The sequence below is a fragment of the Hibiscus syriacus genome, unplaced genomic scaffold (genome assembly GCF_006381635.1).
Source record: "Hibiscus syriacus cultivar Baekdansim isolate YM2019G1 unplaced genomic scaffold, ASM638163v2 tig00111458_pilon, whole genome shotgun sequence".
Taxonomy (NCBI): domain Eukaryota; kingdom Viridiplantae; phylum Streptophyta; class Magnoliopsida; order Malvales; family Malvaceae; genus Hibiscus; species Hibiscus syriacus.
The window spans coordinates 769,689-790,208 of NW_024063097.1; the positions used below are offsets into that span (position 1 = coordinate 769,689).

At 37.0% G+C, this 20,520-nt stretch overlaps 1 protein-coding gene and 1 pseudogene across 1 annotated transcript; both read left to right on the top strand.

Annotated features, from left to right (window-relative positions):
- Nucleotides 1-442: 442 nt before the first annotated feature.
- LOC120163524 (protein transport protein SEC16A homolog) lies at nt 443-18,169 on the top strand. Its single transcript, XM_039173443.1, is given in 16 exon segments — nt 443-533; nt 948-2,525; nt 2,528-2,619; nt 2,840-3,160; nt 3,443-3,562; nt 3,645-3,767; nt 3,910-4,062; nt 4,567-4,692; nt 4,807-4,941; nt 5,372-5,499; nt 5,572-5,680; nt 5,755-6,078; nt 6,169-6,318; nt 6,438-6,736; nt 7,086-7,451; nt 17,900-18,169. Coding segments are annotated over 15 exon segments (4,143 nt in total). The 5' UTR covers nt 443-533; nt 948-955; the 3' UTR covers nt 18,027-18,169.
- Nucleotides 9,165-11,446, top strand: LOC120163525 (annotated as a pseudogene).
- Nucleotides 18,170-20,520: the final 2,351 nt, after the last annotated feature.

The window sequence follows — 20,520 nt, forward strand, 5'->3', positions numbered from 1 at the left end:
AAGGATTAGTTTAATCGTAGGTGGTGATTTTAGTATTTGAAACTTAGATGAAATGACGATGATAAATGGTTTGACAATATAGGATGATGAGAAGTTATTAAATATGATTAATGTTTTGTTTAAAGGTGGTGCAATTGAGAGAACATTAGATGGTGATAATACACGTAAAACGAGATGGATGATTGCCAATTAGTTTAAATAATTTAGAATTTTTTTACAAAATAAAGATGACTTTCAACATTTCTTAATAAAAACTAAAATAATAATTGTAATAAAAATAAATTTTTAATGAATTAAAAATTAAATGACTATATTAAATTTTTAGTAACCAAAATTCAAGTGTCTAAAAGGTTTTATGACATTTATATAGTTTAGTAATAATAACAACAATAAATTAATTAACATATTTCCGGATCGGAAAGAAGAAGAAAAACAAGTTTCCGATAAAACAAGCAAACTAAAATAACCAAAACAAAGCTCGAATCCCCCTCTTGCAATTTTGGCTGTATCTCGTCATATCTTCACCTCAATCTGTAAGTACCTTTTTTGTATTTTGTTTTTGTATTTTTATTTGATCAACTCTGTAACTAATAGGTTTCTCTTCCTCCTTTTAAATTTAACGCGTTAAGCTTTTGCCTTAATTTATTCATCAATCTTTTGATCTTCTTCAATTGAATTCATGGTGTTAGTATTGCAGACATCTCAAAAACCCTGGATCTTACTCCTCCCTCTCATGTATTTCATCTGATTGAAACGTTAAGTGGTTGGATCTCGTTGTCCGCCTATCCGTTTCAGCCCCAATTCTGAAGATCATTCTTATTATTTACTTTCTTCATTAATTTTTCGAGAATAAATTACAGTAAAGCAGGCTCTTTTTCGTTTATTTTTGTTATTAGATTGTTAGGGTTTTCTTTTGTACTTTAGATCCTTAGAATTTTTCGTTTCAGTTTAGGCGATGGCTTCGAATCCTCCGTTCCAGGTGGAGGATCAAACGGATGAAGATTTCTTCGACAAGTTAGTTAATGATGACGATGACGATAGCATGGACCCCACCGTCCCAATATTCACAGAGGGTAATAACTCCAACGATGCTAAAGCCTTTTCCAATTTATTAATGGGAGAAGATTCCGGCTGCAAAGAGGTTGACTGTCATGGCGGAAAGGAAAAAGATCCCGCTGATGCAGGTCCAGCACCCGCCAATTCATCGGCAGGTAATGGCCCTAATAATTCATTAGGGATAGATAATAGTTTGATTGATTCGAATAATCACATACAAGAAGGAGCACAGTCAGAGGCTGTATTCAGTCAGAACTTAAATGAAAATATTGGATCTAAGAACGCTGGGGTTAAGGAAGTAGGGTGGAATTCGCTTTTTGCCGCTTCTAATGAGAATGGGGTCCAAGGGTTTGGTTCGTACTCTGAGTTTTTCAGCAATTTAGGGGAGAATTCCACAGAGGATTTCCCTTCTGAGGTGGATGTAATTGCGAAAACAAATTTATTTGATCGGAATTCAGTTACTGCTCAGGAGCAGTATCATGATGCCAACCATGATCAGGTTTGTGGAGATTCTATTGCAGATAATGGAAATGAGCTTGATTTCTATAGCATTCAGTACTGGGAGAATATGTATCCAGGATGGAAGTATGATGCAAATTCAGGGCAGTGGTATCAAATGGATGTTTCAAGTGGTGATGGAAGTGGGAACCCAGATATGAAAGCAGGGGCTTCTTATTTGCAGCAGACATTTCAATCTGTTGCTGGGACTATGACAATCGTAGAGAGAAGTGCCATGGATAGTGTGGCAAATTGGAATCAGGTTTCCAAAGTGAATGATGGGTATCCAGAACATATGGTTTTTGACCCTCAATACCCTGGTTGGTACTATGACTTAATTGCTCAGCAATGGTGTCCACTGGATAGCTATAATGCCTCTGTTAAGTCAACTGTTCAAGCTGATGGTCAGCAAAATGGATATACTTATACCGTTCAGAATTCTCTGACACAAATTAACGGTTCTAGGATGCATGGTGAAAATGAACAAGGTGATAATTATGGGTCAGTAGGTCTCAAAAACCTTGGTGAACGTCCTATTTGGGGAGATTCCTATGGTAACTATGATAGTCCAGGTTTGAATATGTGGCAATCTGGGACTGTTCCCAAAACTAAGGCAGTTTCAAGCATTGCTGGGAACCAGCAACCAGATACATCTTTTGGTTTGAATATGCCTGTGAACAACCAAGTAAATCACTTCAAGTCATCCTATAATTCTCTTCCGGAAGTTCAGTCAGTATATAATGCTAATCAGGTTCATACTGAAGCCAATGGGGTTTCTGGGTTACAAAGCTTTCTTCCTACTGAAAACTTCAATCACCAGTTTACCCAGACAAGTTTAGAGAAAAATGAGCAAATGCATTTCTCAAATGATTTCTATGGAGGCCAAAAGTCTGTTAATGTTGCTCAGCAGCCACTTCAGACTAGCCAGATGTTTCCTTATGCTTCTAACACTGGATTGTCTTCTGCTGGCCGTCTCCACATGCACTTGTTAGTTTTGGATTTGGTGGAAAACTCATAGTAATGAAAGATAGTAGTCCTCTGCAAAACTCGTCATTTGGTGCCCAGGTTAGACAAATTATATATAAAATAACGTTGTAGAATAAATCTAATTTATTTTTCAGAAGCTGGTGGAAGTAAGATCTAGATTCTTTGAATTTGTCTCTTGTTCTAATTTCCAGAAATTAACATATTTTTCTTGCAGGGGAATTGAGTTTTAATTACCAAACATGATGCTCTTGCTATAATTTTTCTAAATGCTAATGTTGTATATTGTGTTTGTTTGAAGGGTTCTGTAGGAGCATCTATCTCTGTACTCAATTTGTTGGAAGTTGTTAATTCAAACATTAGCATTTCTGGTGCTGCACCGGCAACCTCTGATTATTTTAGTACTCTATGCCAACAATCCTTCCCTGGTCCATTGGTGGGTGGAAATGTAGGCAGTAAAGACTTGAACAAGTGGATTGATGACAGGATTGCCTGCTGTGAATCACCTAACATGGACTATGGAAAAGGTGAACTTTTGAGAATGCTTCTCTCGTTGCTTAAAATAGCTTGGCAGCATTATGGAAAACTTCGGTCTCCTTTTGGATCTGACATCCTATTGAAGGTAAATACTTCTATCACAATTTTCACCCTTTTTTTAACAATGAAGTTCGCTCTCCTTAAAAATTCACTTTAACTTTTAACTGTATCCTTTGAAGATACTTGTACTGTGATTTTTCTTCTTCAATCTAATCTTAGGTTTTCTAGCGTACAACTCAAGATATAACTACTGTTCTGAGGGTTTATTTTCATGTACAATGAAGTAAAATGTGACTGTTTTGGTTCTCTGATTTCTTTTGCTTGGTTATATTGTATTTCATTCTAATTGGCATGTACCCATTTATAGGAGACTGGTACTCCAGAATCAGCAGTTGCTAAACTCTTTGCATCTGCGAAGAGGAAGGACACACCTTATGGTGCTCTTAGCCACTGCTTGAAGCAATTGCCTTCTGAAAGACAAGTTCGGGTATGCCATCAACTGTACTTCACTATTTTTATTATTACAGGCTTTTTTGTGTTTTTTCCTCAAATTTTAATATATGTTGTAGGCAACTGCACTTGAGGTGCAGAATCTTCTGGTTTCTGGAAGAAAAAGAGAGGCTCTACAGCATGCACTAGAAGGTCAATTGTGGGGACCTGCACTTGTTCTCGCATCGCAACTTGGCGAACAGGTTTGCTTTTTCACTTCACTTTAATTGTCTGTGACTTGTTCCTATTATAATGATCAAGGAAATTAACTGAAGCCTCTCTCTCTCTCTCTCTCTCTCTCTCTCTCTACAATTGGTTCCCGGGGGTGGCTTCGGATCATTATAGTTCTACATTGATACTGTTAGGCAAATGGCACTTGATCAGCTGGTAGCAGGGTCTCCTTTACGGACATTATGCTTGCTAATTGCAGGGCAACCAGCTGAAGTTTTTTCCACAGGCCCCACAGTTAGCATGGATTTGTCGCAACAGCATGCAGAGGTAATATATTGATGCATGGAATTTAATACTAATTGGGATTTTTAGGAAGGAAAATTTTTTTTTTACCAAACAGCAACAGGTAGTAAGACACTATTTGCTCTGATTATTTTTCTGGTGTGATTGTGGATTCTTCTATAAGAAATTTAAGGAAAAAATTGCCTGTGAACTGTGATGAAGCGGTTAACCATGAGAAAAACAACATAGGTTAAAGGGATTGTATTTCACATACCTTTGATGCTTCTATTCTTCGTATACCTTTTTGGAACGATCTTGCTAACTATTGGGAGGAAAGGTACCTTTGTTGTGGAGAACTGGTACTTTGTTCAGCTACTGCCTGTTGTATTTCATTTTGTTTCTTCTCAATTTTCTTGTTCCACATGTTTCTTATCATGTGAGATCCATATGCTTGAATTCATATTAGTAGGAATACCTTCTCCTAAGCCAGTGAGAATCTGAATTCCATTGCTTCTTTTGTTCTTTTTCCCTCATTTTCTTTATGGGCAGTTAAGGGAAAATTGCATGCTTGATGATTGGGAAGAGAATTTGGCCGTAATAACTGCAAATAGAACCAAAGATGATGAACTTGTAATTATTCATCTTGGAGATTGCCTGTGGAAGGAAAGGAGTGAGGTACAATATTGTCTGTTCTAGCTCCATTTTCTCCCTTTCGGATGGTACACTCTTAGCATATTTATTCATTCTTAATGTTTATAAAATGGCTCTTACTCGAGAATTCAAATCCAGATAACGGCAGCACACATCTGTTACTTAGTTGCGGAAGCAAACTTTGAGTCATATTCAGGTAGTGCTAGACTTTGTCTTATCGGAGCAGATCACTTGAAATTTCCCCGAACCTATGCTAGTCCAGAGGCTATCCAGGTGCTCTTCAATTTTTTTTTGGTCCTTAATATTGGTGTTATTAACTATTTGTCAAGCATGGTGTTGGTACTTTAGCATGTTTGCTAGAGTTTATCTGTTTTATGATTGACTTACAGTATTTAGTTGGGAATGTTTTTTCTCTGTTGGGGGAAATGTAAATGAAATATCAATCTTCAAGCAAAATTGATTAGGTTGAAATCATCTATCTTTCTCTCTCTATATATGTATATTATATAACACATATACACATACAGACAGGCACCTGCATGCATATGTACATACATCTGATCACCTTCATGAAATTAGTATAGTTTTTTATTTCAATAATGAACCATGTCTTGTCACTGGTATATAATGCCAAATCCTAGCTGTATCTTCTAAGACACCAACCTGATTAATTTGTTTCAATTTTTCTGTTATTCTTTTACAGAGGACTGAATTATATGAATATTCAAAGGTGCTGGGGAACTCCCAGTTTGTCTTGCTACCATTTCAGCCATACAAACTTGTTTATGCACACATGCTGGCTGAAGTTGGAAAATTTTCAGATTCATTGAAGTAAGCATGTTTAAGTTGTCTGCATTTGATTTTTTTTTCATTCAATTTGTTAACATAGTTAGGCTAATTCAGGTACTGTCAAGCTGTATTGAAATCTCTGAAAACTAGTCGATTGCCTGAGGTAGAAACTTGGAAACACTTAATTTTATCTCTTGAGGAGAGGATAAGATCCCATCGACAGGTTTGTTTTAGCTTCTCAGTGTAGGCTTTCTCGTCAATATATTTACTTTGTTCATATCGGGCTTTCTTTTGTAGGGGGGATATGCTACAAATTTGGCTCCAGCAAAATTAGTTGGTAAATTGCTGAACTTTTTTGATAGCACTGCACATCGTGTTGTTGGGGATCTACCACCACCTTCTACACCAGCACCAAATGGAAATTCTCTAGGTAATGATCATTTCAACCAACAAACTGGGCCAAGAGTCTCTTCTAGCCAATCAACAATGGCTATGTCATCATTGATGCCCTCTTCTTCAATGGAACGTATAAGAGATTGGGCAGGCAAGGGGGCTGATGGCAAAATGACAGTGCATAATAGAAGTGTTTCAGAGCCGGACATGAGCAGAACTCCAAGACAGGTTAACAGTTACCTACCTTTGCTACTTGCATCTTACATTAAAAAATGTTACGGAGTTGTCTTACTGTCTTACTGATATTTGATGGATCAGGTTGATTCATCCAAGGAAACAGGAACATCCACTGAACAAGGCAAAGCATCAGGCTCAGTAGGGGCATCTCGCTTTTCTCGTTTTAGTTTTGGCTCACAGATTTTACAGAAAACTGTGGGGTTAGTCTTAGGGCCTCGTGCTGATAAACAGGTTGCTCCTTTTACTTTTATTATTTTCATATATTTCTTAGTTTTCTGTTGAACAAACATGGTACCCACTCTTGATATAAAAAATGTTTGTTTTAATTTAACTTACATTGTTATCTGAAGGCTAAGCTAGGCGAAAGAAACAAATTCTACTATGACGAAAAACTTAAGAGATGGGTGGAGGAAGGTGCTGAACCTCCAGCTGAAGAAACAGCCTTGCCACCACCTCCGACTACTGTTGCATTCCAGAATGGAACGTCTGACTACAACTTGAACTCTGTATTGAAGAATGAGGGTTCTCCTCCTAACGGAAGCCCGAAACTCAGAAACCCAACCCCAATAGAACATGCTTCTGGGATCCCTCCTATTCCTACAAGCTCCAATCAATTATCTGCTCGTGGACGAATGGGTGTTCGAGCAAGGTACTTCTTAAGTTTTATTTTTTTTAAATGAACACTATTCTGGTTGAATGAATGTTGGAAGTAAGTTAAGGTGGTGAATGTAGGATTTCATTAGACTTGGGTTATATTTAGTTTTCTACCTAAAGATAAGGTAATAACTAGCTAAGTAGATAATGATTTAACTGACCATGAATGCTTTTGACGATTCATAAGCATTTAAGATTTCCCTTCTCTGTTATTGTTGAAATTAACAAATTTTTTTGGGCTTGAAAATTGAGTTCTATTTTATATGTGATGTTACTCTGTAAACCAGGAGAGTATAACATTTATGTTTTTCATTTGATTTTTCTATGGCATCAACCCTTGACAGGTATGTGGACACTTTCAACAAAGGTGGCGGCGGCGGCCAAGCAAATTTATTTCAGTCACCGGCTGTTTCCTCTGTTAAACCTGCAGCAGCTGCAAATGCAAAGTTCTTTGTTCCCATTCCTGTATCAACAACGACTAATGAACAATCAATGGAGACAACTACTGGAAATGCAAAAGAGAATGCTACAAGTAATAATCTTACCACTTCCACTTCTGATGCCGATGCCAACGCTTCTTGTCCATCATCGAAGACTAAGCACAAATTCCCAAGCATCGATAATATTCCTCAGGAAGGCATAATGACAAATGGCAATGGCTATTCATCAGACTGGCGTCGAGCAGCCTCGTGGAGCGGAAGCAACTTTGATAATGCATTTGGTCATCCTTTGTTTATGCCTGGTCCAATGAATGGTAGTACTGGGGATGAGCTACAGAGGTGGAGCTTTGAGCCAAGATTTGTCAAGATGTAAATATCAAAGTTTCGTTCCTGCAATCTAAATATGAATATTCGTGATATTTCCGAGCATGCAGCAACAGCAGCACACTGGTTATGGAAGCAAAAATATCTTCTTTAGCTGTTAACTTCTTAAACCCCCCCCCCCCCCCGTTTCTGCATTTGTATTTCAGTTGCCTTCTTAGGTTTCATTCGGTTGGTACTTTTTGTTTTAGATTTTTTTTTTTTAGTTTTTGGGATAGAAAGGGATAGCTAAAAACAAAAGCGTAATCAAATGTAGCCTTATTTAACTGATTAGATTTTATCTGTATTCCCAGGGTTAAAGGAGCTGGATATTTGTATTCTTTTTTTGGTTACTAAAAAGAAACAAATGCCCTGAGCAGGCATCGTTTGTATAACATTTTTTTTCTTATGTTGAAGAATGGAAATATTTGTGCTGTGGTGAAAGATGACAAATATCAGATCGTCCCTGAACATAAATTGTTGATTTGTACAACTCAAACTTCCAATTTTGCCCATTATAACATTAAATTTTAACTTTTGTTTTAATTAATGTCAGTACGTTGCTAAATTACTAACTACACGGTGACATGATCAGTTGTGGACGACGTAAACCGGAACTTTAATAAAATAAGATTTAAATTCTCAACTTCTGGCAAAAAAAAATGATCACTCAATCAACTCCATCAATTTAAGTTTTTGTTATATTATTATAAACATAGTATACATATTTAAATTATATTTATATTATAAATAATATTTAATTTAAAAAAATTATAAATAATCTAAACTATACGATATATATTATATTTATAAGAATATATAATAATTTAAGTTAGTTTAGTGGTTATATTATAGCCTTCGATTCCCCTAAGTATATTTTCGACCGGAATGAACAAAAGTAAGGGATTGTTTGTTTGTGTCTTAATGAAATCATTCATCGTTGAATGTTAAACTGTTTAACATTCAGCACGTTTGTTTCGCACCTCTGGATAATTCAGTGCTGACTGATTCAGCACAGAAGTACATTTTGAATAATTCAGCACATAAGTACATTTTGAATGATTTAACATAAAAATACATTCTGAATGATTCAACACAAAAGTACATTCTGAATGATTCAACACAAAAGTACATTCTGAATGATTCAACACAGAAGTATATTTTGAATGATTTAGAGTTATTATCAAACAGTATTTCACATTCAAAACTTCTAAATCATTCAACATTTAATAAGTAAACAGCCCTAAGAAAACTAAAATAACATAAACAAGTTCTCTCCCTTTCTAGCAATTTTGGTTGTATCTCGTCATATGTTCACCTGTAAGTATTTTCTTTTGTTTTTCAGTTTTTATTTGATTAACTCTGTATCCAATAGGTTTCTCTTCCTCATTTAATTTAAATGCGTTGAATTTTTGCCTCAATTTATTCATCCACCTTTTCATTTTTTTTTTTCAATTGAATTTATGGTGGTAGGATTGCAGATATCTCAAAAACCCTGGGTCTCGATGTCTGCGTAACCGTTTCAGCTCGAATTCTGAATATCTTTCTAAATTATTTACCTTCATCGTTAATTTTTTGAGAACAAATTACAGTAAAGCAACCTTTTTTTTCCATTTGTTTTTGTTATTAGATTGTTAGGGTTTTGTTTTGCATTTTAGCTCCTTAGCGTTTTTTGTTTCAATTTGTCGATGGCTCCGAATCCTCCATTCCAGGTGGAGGATCATATGGATGGAGATTTCTTTGACAAGTTAGTTAATGATGACGGTGATGATAACATGGGCCCCACCGTCCCAAAATTTACGGAGGGTAACGAATCCGACGATGCTAAAGCCTTTTCCAATTTATTAATTGGAGAAGATTCCGGTTGCAAAGAGGTTGACATTTGAGGTGGAAAGGAAAAAGATCCTCTGGATGCAGGTCCAGAATCCGCCAATGCACAGGCAGGTAATGGCCCTAATGATTCTTTTGAGATAGATACTAGTGTGGTTGACTCGAACAATCATCTCCAACAAGGAGCACAGTCAGGGGTTGTATTCCGTCAGAACTTAAATGAGAATATTGGATCTAAGAACGCTGGGATTAAGCAAATAGGGTGGAAGTCGCTTTTTACTAATTCTAATGAGAATGGGGTGCAAGGGTTCTGTTCATATTCTGATTTTTTCAGTAATTTGGGGGAGAATTCCACAGCGGATTTCCCTTATGGGATGGATGCAATTGCGGAAAAGAGTTTATACGAACGGAATTCAATTAGTACTTTTGAGCAGTATCATGATGCCAACCATGATTTAGTTTTTGGAGCTTCTACTGCAGATAATGGAAATGATCTTGATCTATAGAGCAGTCATGACTGGGAGATGTATCCAGGATGGAAGTATGATGCAAATTCAGGGTAGTGGTATCACATGGATGGTGTAAGTGGTGATGGCAGTGGGAACACAGATGTGAAAGCAGAGGCTTCTTATTTGCAGCAGACATTTCAATCTGTTGTGGGGACTCTGACAACTGTAGAGAACTGTGCCATGGAGAGTGTGTCAAATTGGACTCGGGTTTTCCAAGTGAATGATGGGTATCCAAAACATATGGTTTTTGACTCTCAATACCCTGGTTGGTTCTATGACTTAATTGCTCAGCAATGGTGCGCGTTGGAAAGCTATAATGCCCGTGTTCAGTCAAATGTTCTGGGTGATGGTTAGCAAAATCAAAATGAATTTACTTCTACCGTTCAGAATTATCTAACTCAGGTTAACAGTTCTAGCATGTATGGTGAACATGAACAAGGTGATAATTATGGTTCACTTGGTATTGAAAGCCCTGATGAACATTGTTCATGGGGAGATTCCTATCTTAATAATCATAGTCCATGTTTGAGATTGTTGCAACCTGAGACTATTCCCAAAAATAGCCTCACTGGGAACCAGCAATCAGATGCATCTTTTGGTTTGAGTATGCCTGTGAACAACCATGTAAGTCACTTCAAGTCATCCTATAAATTTTGCAGGAAGTTCAGCCAGTCAATAATGCTAATCAAGTTCATAAAGAAGTCAATGGGGTTACTGGGTTACAATGCTTTCTTCCTACTGAAAATTTCAACCACAATTTTACCCAGGCAACTTTAAAGCAAAATGAGCAAATGCATTTCTCAAATGATTTCTATGGAGGCCAAAAGTCTGTAACTGTTGCCCAGCAGCCACTTCAGACTAGCCAGTCGCTTCCTTATGCTTCTAACACCGGATGGTCGTCTTCTGGCCAGCCTCCACATGCACTTGTTAGTTTTGGATTTGGTGGAATAATATTAGTAATGAAAGATAGTAGTCCTCTGCAAAACTCGTCATTTGGTACCCAGGTTAGACAAGTTATATATAAAATAATGTATTAGTGTATAAATCTAATTTATTTTGTAGAAGCTGATGGAAGAAAGAAATAGATTCTTTGAAGTTGCGTCTCTTGTTCTAATTTCCAGAATATAACATATCTTTATTGATTGAGGATCTAAAGCCTGGTTTTTTAGCAGGGGAACCCTAAATGAGTCTTAAGTACTGTTACTATTGCTATAATTTTCATTTCTAAATGTTAATGTTGTATGATTGTGTTTGTTTGAAGGGTTCTTTAGGAGCCTCTATCTCTGTACTCAATTTGTTGGAAGTTGTCAATTCAAACACTAGCATTTCTGGTGCTGTACCAGCAACCTCTGATTATTTTAATACTTTGTGCCAACAATCCTTACCTGGTCCATTGGTTGGTGGAAATGTAGGCAGTAAAGACTTGAACAAGTGTATCGATGACAGGATTGCTAACTGTGAATCACCTAACATGGACTAATACATTATATGCTCTGAGCATATTTCTGGCATGATTGTGGATTATTCAATAAGAGATTTAAGAAAACAATATTTCCAGTGTGGTGAAGTGGTTAACCACAAGAAAAAGGGCATAGGTAAAGGGATTGTATTTCAGATTTTTTTGATGCTTATATTCTATGTACCCTTTTTTGGAATGATCTTGCTAAACGTAGTAAATTTTTCCAAAGAAGTTTATAATAGGAATCCTACAGTTGAGGTAGAGGTATTGGATTTCAATTTCTCCAAGATTTCAGAGGAGCAAAATTCGTTTTTGGAAAGACCATTCTCGGAGGAAGAAGCTTAGGATGCAATATCGTCATCGGACGGATGGATTGACAATGAGATATTTTAAAAAGTTTTGGTCAAACTTAAAAGAGGACATCTTGAGGTTTATCAATGACTTCTATGTGTTAATCACCTTTTCATTACCATTATCCCGAAAAAGGCGAATTCGGAAAGTATTGAGGACTTTAACCGATTAGCCTAGTGGGAGGGCTTTATAAGATTTTGTCAAAGGTGTTATCTAGGATATTACAACAATGTATGGATGCGGTTGTTGGCCCTTCCCAATTTGCTTTATTCCGGGAAGGCATATTATGGATTGTTCGTTTATTGCGAAAGAGGGGATTGATGGTTGGAGAAGGAAAGGCCTTGAAGAAATAACGTTTAAGGTTGACTTCAAAAGAGCGCGTGACTCAATTGATTGGAATTTATTACTGAAAATCATGGACTGCATAGGGTTTGGACAGAGGTGGAGGTCTTGGATGAAAATGTGCTTGTGTACATCTTCAATCTCGGTCTTAGTGAATGGTTCTCCCTCGGATGAGTTTCAGATCATGACGGGTCTCGACAGAGATGCTCTATTTCTCCTCTCCTTTTTAATTTGGTCAGTGAATTATTGAATTTGATGCTGTCAAAACCTGCGAGATTAGGCTTGTTTTGAGGTTTTGAGGTTGGAAGTCAAGGTAATTCCTTTGGGCTCTCTCACCTCCAATTTGCAGACAACTTATTAATTTTTGGTAATTCTTCGATCGGGGAACTGAAGAATGTGAGAAGGGTGCTTCTGATCTTTGAGATGATGTCTGAATTGCAAATTAATCTATCCAAGAGCAGGTTATTTGGAATCAACGTGAATGAAGGGGTCATTAGTGAGTGAGATGTTACAATAGGGTGCACAGTGGGCTCATTCCCAATAGATTATTTAGGGTTACATATTGGGGCGAAGAAAAATTCAGTGTATCATTATGGGACACAATTATTCAAAAGTTTACAAGAAATTGGCTGGGTGGAAGGCAGTTTCACTGTCTATTGCTGATAGAGTGGTGTTGATAAAATCTGTTCTTTGCTCCCTGCCGATATATTTCATGTCAATTTTTAGAATGCGGAGTTGTGTACTGAAGAGGCTTAATTCAATTATGGCAAATTTTATTTGGGGGGTTTCGGTAGCTAAAAGCAAAATTCATTGGGCAAACTGGTCTACCGCTTGCAAGCCTAAGGCTTTGGGAGGGCTTTAGGTTCCAAATTTAGAGCTTATGAACAGAGCGTTATTGGGAAAATGGACTTGGAAATTTGCTAATGAGAAAAACTCCTGATGGAAAAGGATTATTTGTTGTAATAACAAAATTGATCCGAATTCAATGGGGATGAAAAATTCGGCCTCTTACAAAGTATCTTGGATATGAAAAGGTGTTGTTAAGAATTATTGTTCGGATGATTATTTTGGGATTTGTTTGCGGAGTAACTTTATAATAAAGGTGGGCAATAGGGACTCAATTCGGTTCTGGCATGATGCTTTGCTGGATAGAGTTCCATTGAAAGAACGATTCCCTAGACTGTTCACTCTATCGAATAACAAGGAGGGCAAGATTGCCGATTTCAGGAAATCAAACTTGTCAGGCTATTTTTGGGACATTTCTATGAGAAGAAATCTTGTCGATTGGGAGATGCTGCAATGGAATGAACTTATTTAATTGTTGTATAATTTCAATCTTTCGTCGTTGATTGATGACAGTCTTGTATGGTCAGGAGAAGGTGATGGTCGCTTTTTAGTTAAATCTTGCCTTAGAATCCTCCTTGATAACTCGAATGATAGTTTTTTTGTGGGAAAAACATGTGTGGTTTGGCGTGGCTCCTCCTCGGGTCGAATCTTTTGTCTGGCAAGTGGTACACAAGAAGGTAGCAGTCAAAGTGGAGTTAATTAAACTTGGGGTTCAAGGGATTGAAGACCCATCTTTTCTATTTTGCAGGTTGGTTCAGGAAACTGTTTCTCATCTATTTGTTTCGTATAAAGTGTCATGGGATTATGGGTAAGTTTTTTGCGTATTTGGGAGATTTCTTTTGCAACTCTGGAGTGTCCTGCAGTATTGATTTCCGTTTGGTTTTACCTTGTTCCTCGATCAAGCATATGGGTTCATCCCAGGACCCATTTTGTGGTCGGTTTGGAAAATGAGGAATGAGATTGTTTTTAACAAAGGGAAACTAAACTTTGCCATGTTTTCTTTTCTCACGAGGTATAGAGTGGCAACATGGTTTACTTCAAAATTTCCAAAATTCTTGGTTTCTTTCGATAACCTAGTGGGGGATCTTGAATTAGCTGATCATGTTTCGAGTTCTGAAAGGATCCCTTCAAAGTTAGTGAGCTGGTCTTCGCCTCCTATCGGTTTTGTTAAAGTGAACGCGGATGGTGCTATGGACAGATTGTGGTTGAAGAGTGTCATCGGTGGGTTGCTTAAAGACGAGAAAAGTGTGATTTTGGGATCGTTCTCAAAAAGAGTTGGTTCTGTCCCTCTTGTTATGGTAGAATTGTTGGTAATGAAGAGAGGGTTGATGTTTTTTTTGGAGTAAGAGATGTCGGTGAATTGAAGGCTTAATTTGAATCCAATAGTGTTGTGGCAGTGGATTGGATAAAGAATTCTGCTGCCACCACCTCGTTGTTTATGTCCATAGTTAAAGTTATCGTCTCAATTGTGGTTGACAAAGGTGTCATTGTTTGACATGTGTTGATAGCAGTTAACTAGGAAGCGGATAAGTTTGCTAAGCTGAGGATAGGCTAATTGGATGGGATTTATTTATTGCATTGAGTTTATTGTATTGTGGTTTGTTGTCATTTTTGGTAATTGTGTTATGTCTACATTTGGTCGAATGTTTCTAGGAGATAGGTTTTGAGTAGGGTATGGTCACTGTTGTGTTTTGGTAGTGTAATGTACCTCATTGTTGAGATGGTTGTCAATGGGTTTGGTGGTATTGTACTCTTCTTGTATTTGGTATTTATGCAATAAAATTTTAAGGCACTCTTTTCCTCCAATGTCCATTGAGACACTCTTGTTGCTTGACGGATATGAAGGGAGTTTTTTAATGAGGCCTTCATATTTATATTAAAAAACTATTGGTAAGAAGAGTACCTTCATTGTGGAGAACTAATGCTTCATTCAGCTACTGCCTGTTACATTTTAGACACAATAATGTTTGAATTCGTATTAATAGGAATACTTTTACCTAAACCCATCAGAAGCTGAACTCCTTTTGCTTTTTTTTTCCTTTTCCATTTCTCTTTTTCTTTATGGGAAGTTAAGGGCAGATTGCATGCTTGATGATTGGGAAGAGAATTTGGCTGTAATAACTACAAATAGAACAGAAGATGATGAGCTTGTAATTATTCATCTTGGAGATTGCTTGTGAAAGGAAAGGTGTGAGGTACATTATTATCTGTTCTAGCTCCATTTTCTCCCTTTTGGTTGGCAAGCATATAGCATATTTATTCATTCTTAATGATTATAAAATGGCTCTTACTTGAGAGTTCAAATCCAGATAACGACAACACACATCTGTTACTTAGTTGCGGAAGCAAACTTTGAGTCATATTCAAGTAGTGCTAGACTTTGTCTTATCGGAGCAGACCAATTGATCATTCTATTATTAACTATTTGTCAATCATGGTGTTGGTACTTTAGCCTGTTTACTAGCGTTTATCCCCTTTATGATTGATGTACGATATTTAGTTGAGAATGTTTCTTTTTAGTTGGGGAAAATGTAAATAAAAATCAATCTTCAAGCAAAATTGATTAGGTTGAAACCTAAACAGGAAATAGAGTGCATTCTATCATCTCTCTCTCTTTATCTCCCCCTATACATAATATATAACACATATGTTATAGACATATACATAAGGGCACATGCATGCATATGCATATACATCTTATTACCTTCATGAAATTTGTATAACTTGTTATTTCAATGCTAAAGTCGTCTCTTGTAACTGGTTGTATATAATGCCAAATCCGAGTTGTTCATAGATGGGCAAGATTCCTATTTTTCACTCTGTAACTTTTAAGATTTAAACATGTCCTTTATGACTCAAATTTTCTATTGTTATTCTTTCTCAGAGGATCGAGTTTTATGAATATTCAAAGGTGTTGGGGAACTCTCAGTTTGCCTTGCTACCATTTCAGCCATATAAACTTATTTATGCACACATGCTGCTTGAAGTTGGAAAAGTTTTAGATTCATTGAAGTATGCATATTTAAGTTGTTTGTATTTGATATTTGGACGTATTGTTCGTTCAATTTGTTTACATAATAAGGCTAGTTCATGTATTGTCAAGTTATATTAAAATCTCTGAAAACTAGTCGACTGTCTGAGGTAGAAACTTGGAAACCTTTAGTTTTATCTCTTGAGGAGAGGATAAGGTTCTACCAACAGGTAAGTTTTAGCTTCTCAGTTTAGGCTTTCTTGTAAATATTTTCTTTTTTAATATCAGGCTTTCTTTTATAGGGGGATATGCTATAAATTTGGCTCCAGCAAGATTAGTTGGTAAATTGCTAAACTTTTTTTATAGCACTGCACATCGAGTTGTGGGGGTGGGGGGGATCCACCACCACCTCCTACATCAACAACAAATGAAGATTCTCTAGGTAATGATCATTTCAACCAACAAATCGGGCCAAGAGTATCTGTCAGCCAATCAACATTGGCTACGTCATCATTGATGCCTTGTTCTTCAATGGAACCTATAAGTGACTGGGTCGGCAAGGAGGTTGATGGAAAAATGACCGTGCAAAATAGAAGTGTTTCAGAGCCGGACATGGTCAGAACGCCAAAAAGAGGTTCACATTTGCCTCTGCTTGAAAATATATTTGATATTGGCTGCTTGTTCATCTTACAATGAATATAGTTAAGGATGTGTCTTACTGATATTTGATGGATCAGGACCATCCACTGAACAAGGCAAAGCATCAGACTCAGTAGGGGCATCTCGGTTTTCTCATTTTAGTTTTGGCTCACAGCTTTTACAAAAAACTGTAGGGTTAGTCTTATGGCCTCGTGCTGATAAACAGGTAGCTCCTTTTATTTACCATTATTATTTTCATATATTTCTTAGCTTCATGGTTAAACTCTTGATATGCAAAATGTTTTATTTAATTTAATTTACATTGTTATCTGAAGGATAAGCTAGATGAAAAGAACAAATTCTATTACGATGAAAAACTTAAGGGAATGGATGGAGGAAGGTGCTGAACCTTCAGCTGAAGAAACAACTATGCCACCACTTCCGACCGCAGCTACATTCAAGAATGCAACATCTGACTAAAACTTGAACTCTTCATCGAAGAATGAGGGTTTTCCCCCTAAGGGAAGCCGAAAATACAGAAACCCAACCCCAATAGAACATGCTTCTGGGATCCCTTCTATTCCTACGAGCTCCAATCAATTCTCAGCTCGTGGACAGATGGGTGTTCAAGCAAGGTACTTCTGAAGTTCAACTTGTTAGCAATGCACACTATTACAGTTGAATGGTGCTATGCAATGAACTTGGTGGAAAATGAGCGTTGAAAGTAAGATAAAATGGTAAATGCTTGGCCTTGGGCGCTTTGTACCTAAACATAAGATGATAACTAGCTAGGTAAATAATAATTTAATTGGCCATGAATGCTTCTGAGAATTCATAAGCATTTAAGATTTCCCTTATCACTGTTATTGTTGAACTTTACAATGTTCGGGGTTTCTTTTTTCTTTTTGGGTTTGGAAGTTGATTTTTATCTTATTTGTGGCGTCACTTTGTAAACAAGGAGGTTATAATATTTTTCATTTAATTTTCCTATGGCATTATGAAATATTGACAGGTATGTGGACACTTTTAACAAATATATGGTGGTAGTGGTGGCAAAGCAAATTTATTTCAATCACCTGTTGTTTCCTCTGTTAAACCTGCAGTGGCTGCAAATGCGAAATTCTTTATTCCCACGCCTGTATCAACAAAAAGAAGTGAACAATCAATGGCGGCAATTACTGAAAATGCACAAGAAGAGAATGCTACAATTAATAATCCTACCCGTTCCACTTCCGGTTCCGATGCCAAAGCCAACAGATCTTGCCCATCCCAAGCCTTCAACGTCAATGAGTAGGCAAAGGTTCCCAAGCATGGATGATATCCCTCAGGAAGACATGATGATAAATGCCAATGTCTTTTCATCACAATCAAGTCGAACAGCCTCGTGCAGTGGAAACATCTTTGATAATGCATTAGGTCATCCTAGCGGGGCCGACATAAGACTTTCAGGAGAGGCATTGGGGGAGCCTCCGCCATTGTTTATGCCTAGTCCAATGAATGATAATATTGGGGATGAGCTACAAGAGGTGGAGCTTTGAGACAAGATTTGTCAAAATGTAAATATCAAAGTTTTCTTCCTGCAATCCAAATACGAATATTCGTGATATTTCTGAGCATACAACAATGGCAGCACACTTAAAACACTGGTAATGGAAACAAAAATATCTTCTTTAACTATTAACTTCTTAAGCCCATTTCCCCCTTTCTGCATTTGTATTTTGATATTCAGTTGCCTTCTTAGGTTTCATTTGGTTGGTATATTTGTTTCCAGTGGTGTCTTATTTAATTGTATCAATAGGTATTTTCTGCATTCCCTGCGTTAAAGGAGTTAAATATTCTTATTTCTTTTTTTTTGTTACTAGAAAGAAATAAAGAAATGCCCTGAGCAGTCATCATTTGTTCATTTGTTGAGAATGGAAGTATATTGTCATGATCATGAGAGAGACATAAATCGAAGAAGACGAGGGAGAATTTGGGATCGAAGAGGAAGGGTTAGGGATTATATCTGAAGATTTGGGGATTTGTATTTACCTTGCACATGAGGAGGCCAAAAGTAATTACAAGGGGACTAGCATGGATCAGATGGGTTGTGAACATACCTAGAATGAGAAGTCAATATTAGCAGTGAACGTTGAGGTTGTTAGCCAAGGACACCAGTTGGCTGAACTGTTGGATTCAATACTATTGTAAACAAATAAAACCATGTTCTGCTGAGGCATTTTCCTTATGATTGAAATGAATGAAATCTCAATTTTCTTGAATCTCATTTCTTCTCTTCTTTAATATCCATTTCCTTTATTTTTTTCGATTACTCTTCCTCTATTTTCTTCAATTATTCTTCTCTCACAGGGTCATAACAAATTTGTATCTGAGCCATCAGTTCTTGACAGATTGAAGAAAAAAATCAAGGTATGGCAGACTTCATTAATCTTTCTGTGATTCAGAGGCAACTTGATGATCTCACCAAGATGATAAAGCATATAACGGCTAAATCAACTCCTCTAAAATTGTAGGAGGCACAAAATACTCGCATAACTAATTTAGAGACAAAAATGGACACAACCCAGAGATCGGTGGAGCAGATCTTCCAGATTATGGCTAGTACAAAGAGTGAGCAAAAACAAAAGCAGAGGGGTTGTAGTAATGTATCTTAGGTGTTTGACAAAATGCAAGAAAAAAAGATGAGCCATTCATCATTGAATCATTCTACCTCTTTGATGGTCAAGATCTTGCAGAAACAGAAGTTGAGCAGAAATAAACAACGAAAAATTATACAAAGCCTACTATAATGGATGATGCTTACAGTAAGAACATCTATCTTGTCTATACACTTGAAGAAGCTTGCCTTATGCCCAAAACCGAGTTAGAAATAATTGATCCACCACTTAAATTTTATGCTAAAATTGTAATGAGTGGCCCCAATAATGGTGTTATGATACTTCACCGCAGAGGGCATAAAATGTTTGAGAAAACATTAGAACTTTAGCATTGCGTAAATCATAGCAGTGGTGACAAACTTCTCAGTAGTGGTGCTGAACAATTTAGCAAATATGAGTCTAAAGGGGTATGTATCCATTGGTTAAATCAATACCAAGTTCCAACTTCTCAAACTTCTCAGTAGTGGTGCTGAAAAATTTACCTCCTCGCCCAGATCCTTTTGTGGAGGCATCTTCTTTCTCGGTAGTGTCGCCACCTGATCCCTCATATAATCTAAGAATCAAAGATGATTTGTGAAGTTCAAAGGCTTTATCATGCTTGTAGATTGATACTTTGGTTTATGCTTGTCAAAGACATCTGCAACACCTGCCAAGTAGTGCTAGGGCATGATTCTTTGTTGGAGATGGAGCTGGTGTTGGTAAAGGTCGAACAATTAGGGGTTAATATGGGAGAATTGGCACCATGCAAGGAGGAAAGCAATATGGATTTATGTTGGTTCTGATATGAAGTTTGATGCGAGAAGAGACTTGGATAATATTGAAGCACCATTAGAAGCTGAAATGGAGGCTATGTATAAAAGAGCAGCAGAGCTTTGGGTAAAGCTTCGAGAGGAATGGATGTCAGCAAATGCTTTTCATAGTAATGATAAACCTAATCCCAGTCAGTTATGGAGAATGTATTAGTAAAGTCATCAACATTTTTTAGACACATGTGTATGTTAACTAAGGTGCCTGCTACGGTGAGGCTTGCTAAGCAAGCCCTAATGAAAGATAAGTGTTTAGTTATAGGCCTTCAGAGTACTGGAGAGGCTACCTTGCTTGCTCTAGCCTCATTGTTCGAGCAATTACTTAAGGGATAGCGAGGTTTTGAACTTACAAAAGTGAGCTTAGGGAATTTTCTAGAACAAGTTATTAATGAAGATTTAATTGGGACTATGAATATTGATTCTGGAAATCATGGTTTCAAGGAGCCTGTGATTTATCTTTAGAATCTGGGGCAACAATTCAAATTGTTACCAAGTGGATGCTTACATTGGCAATGGCATTGCTCGGAAAAGGTGAGTTTTGTATGCAAATTTTTTCACAAAGACTTAAC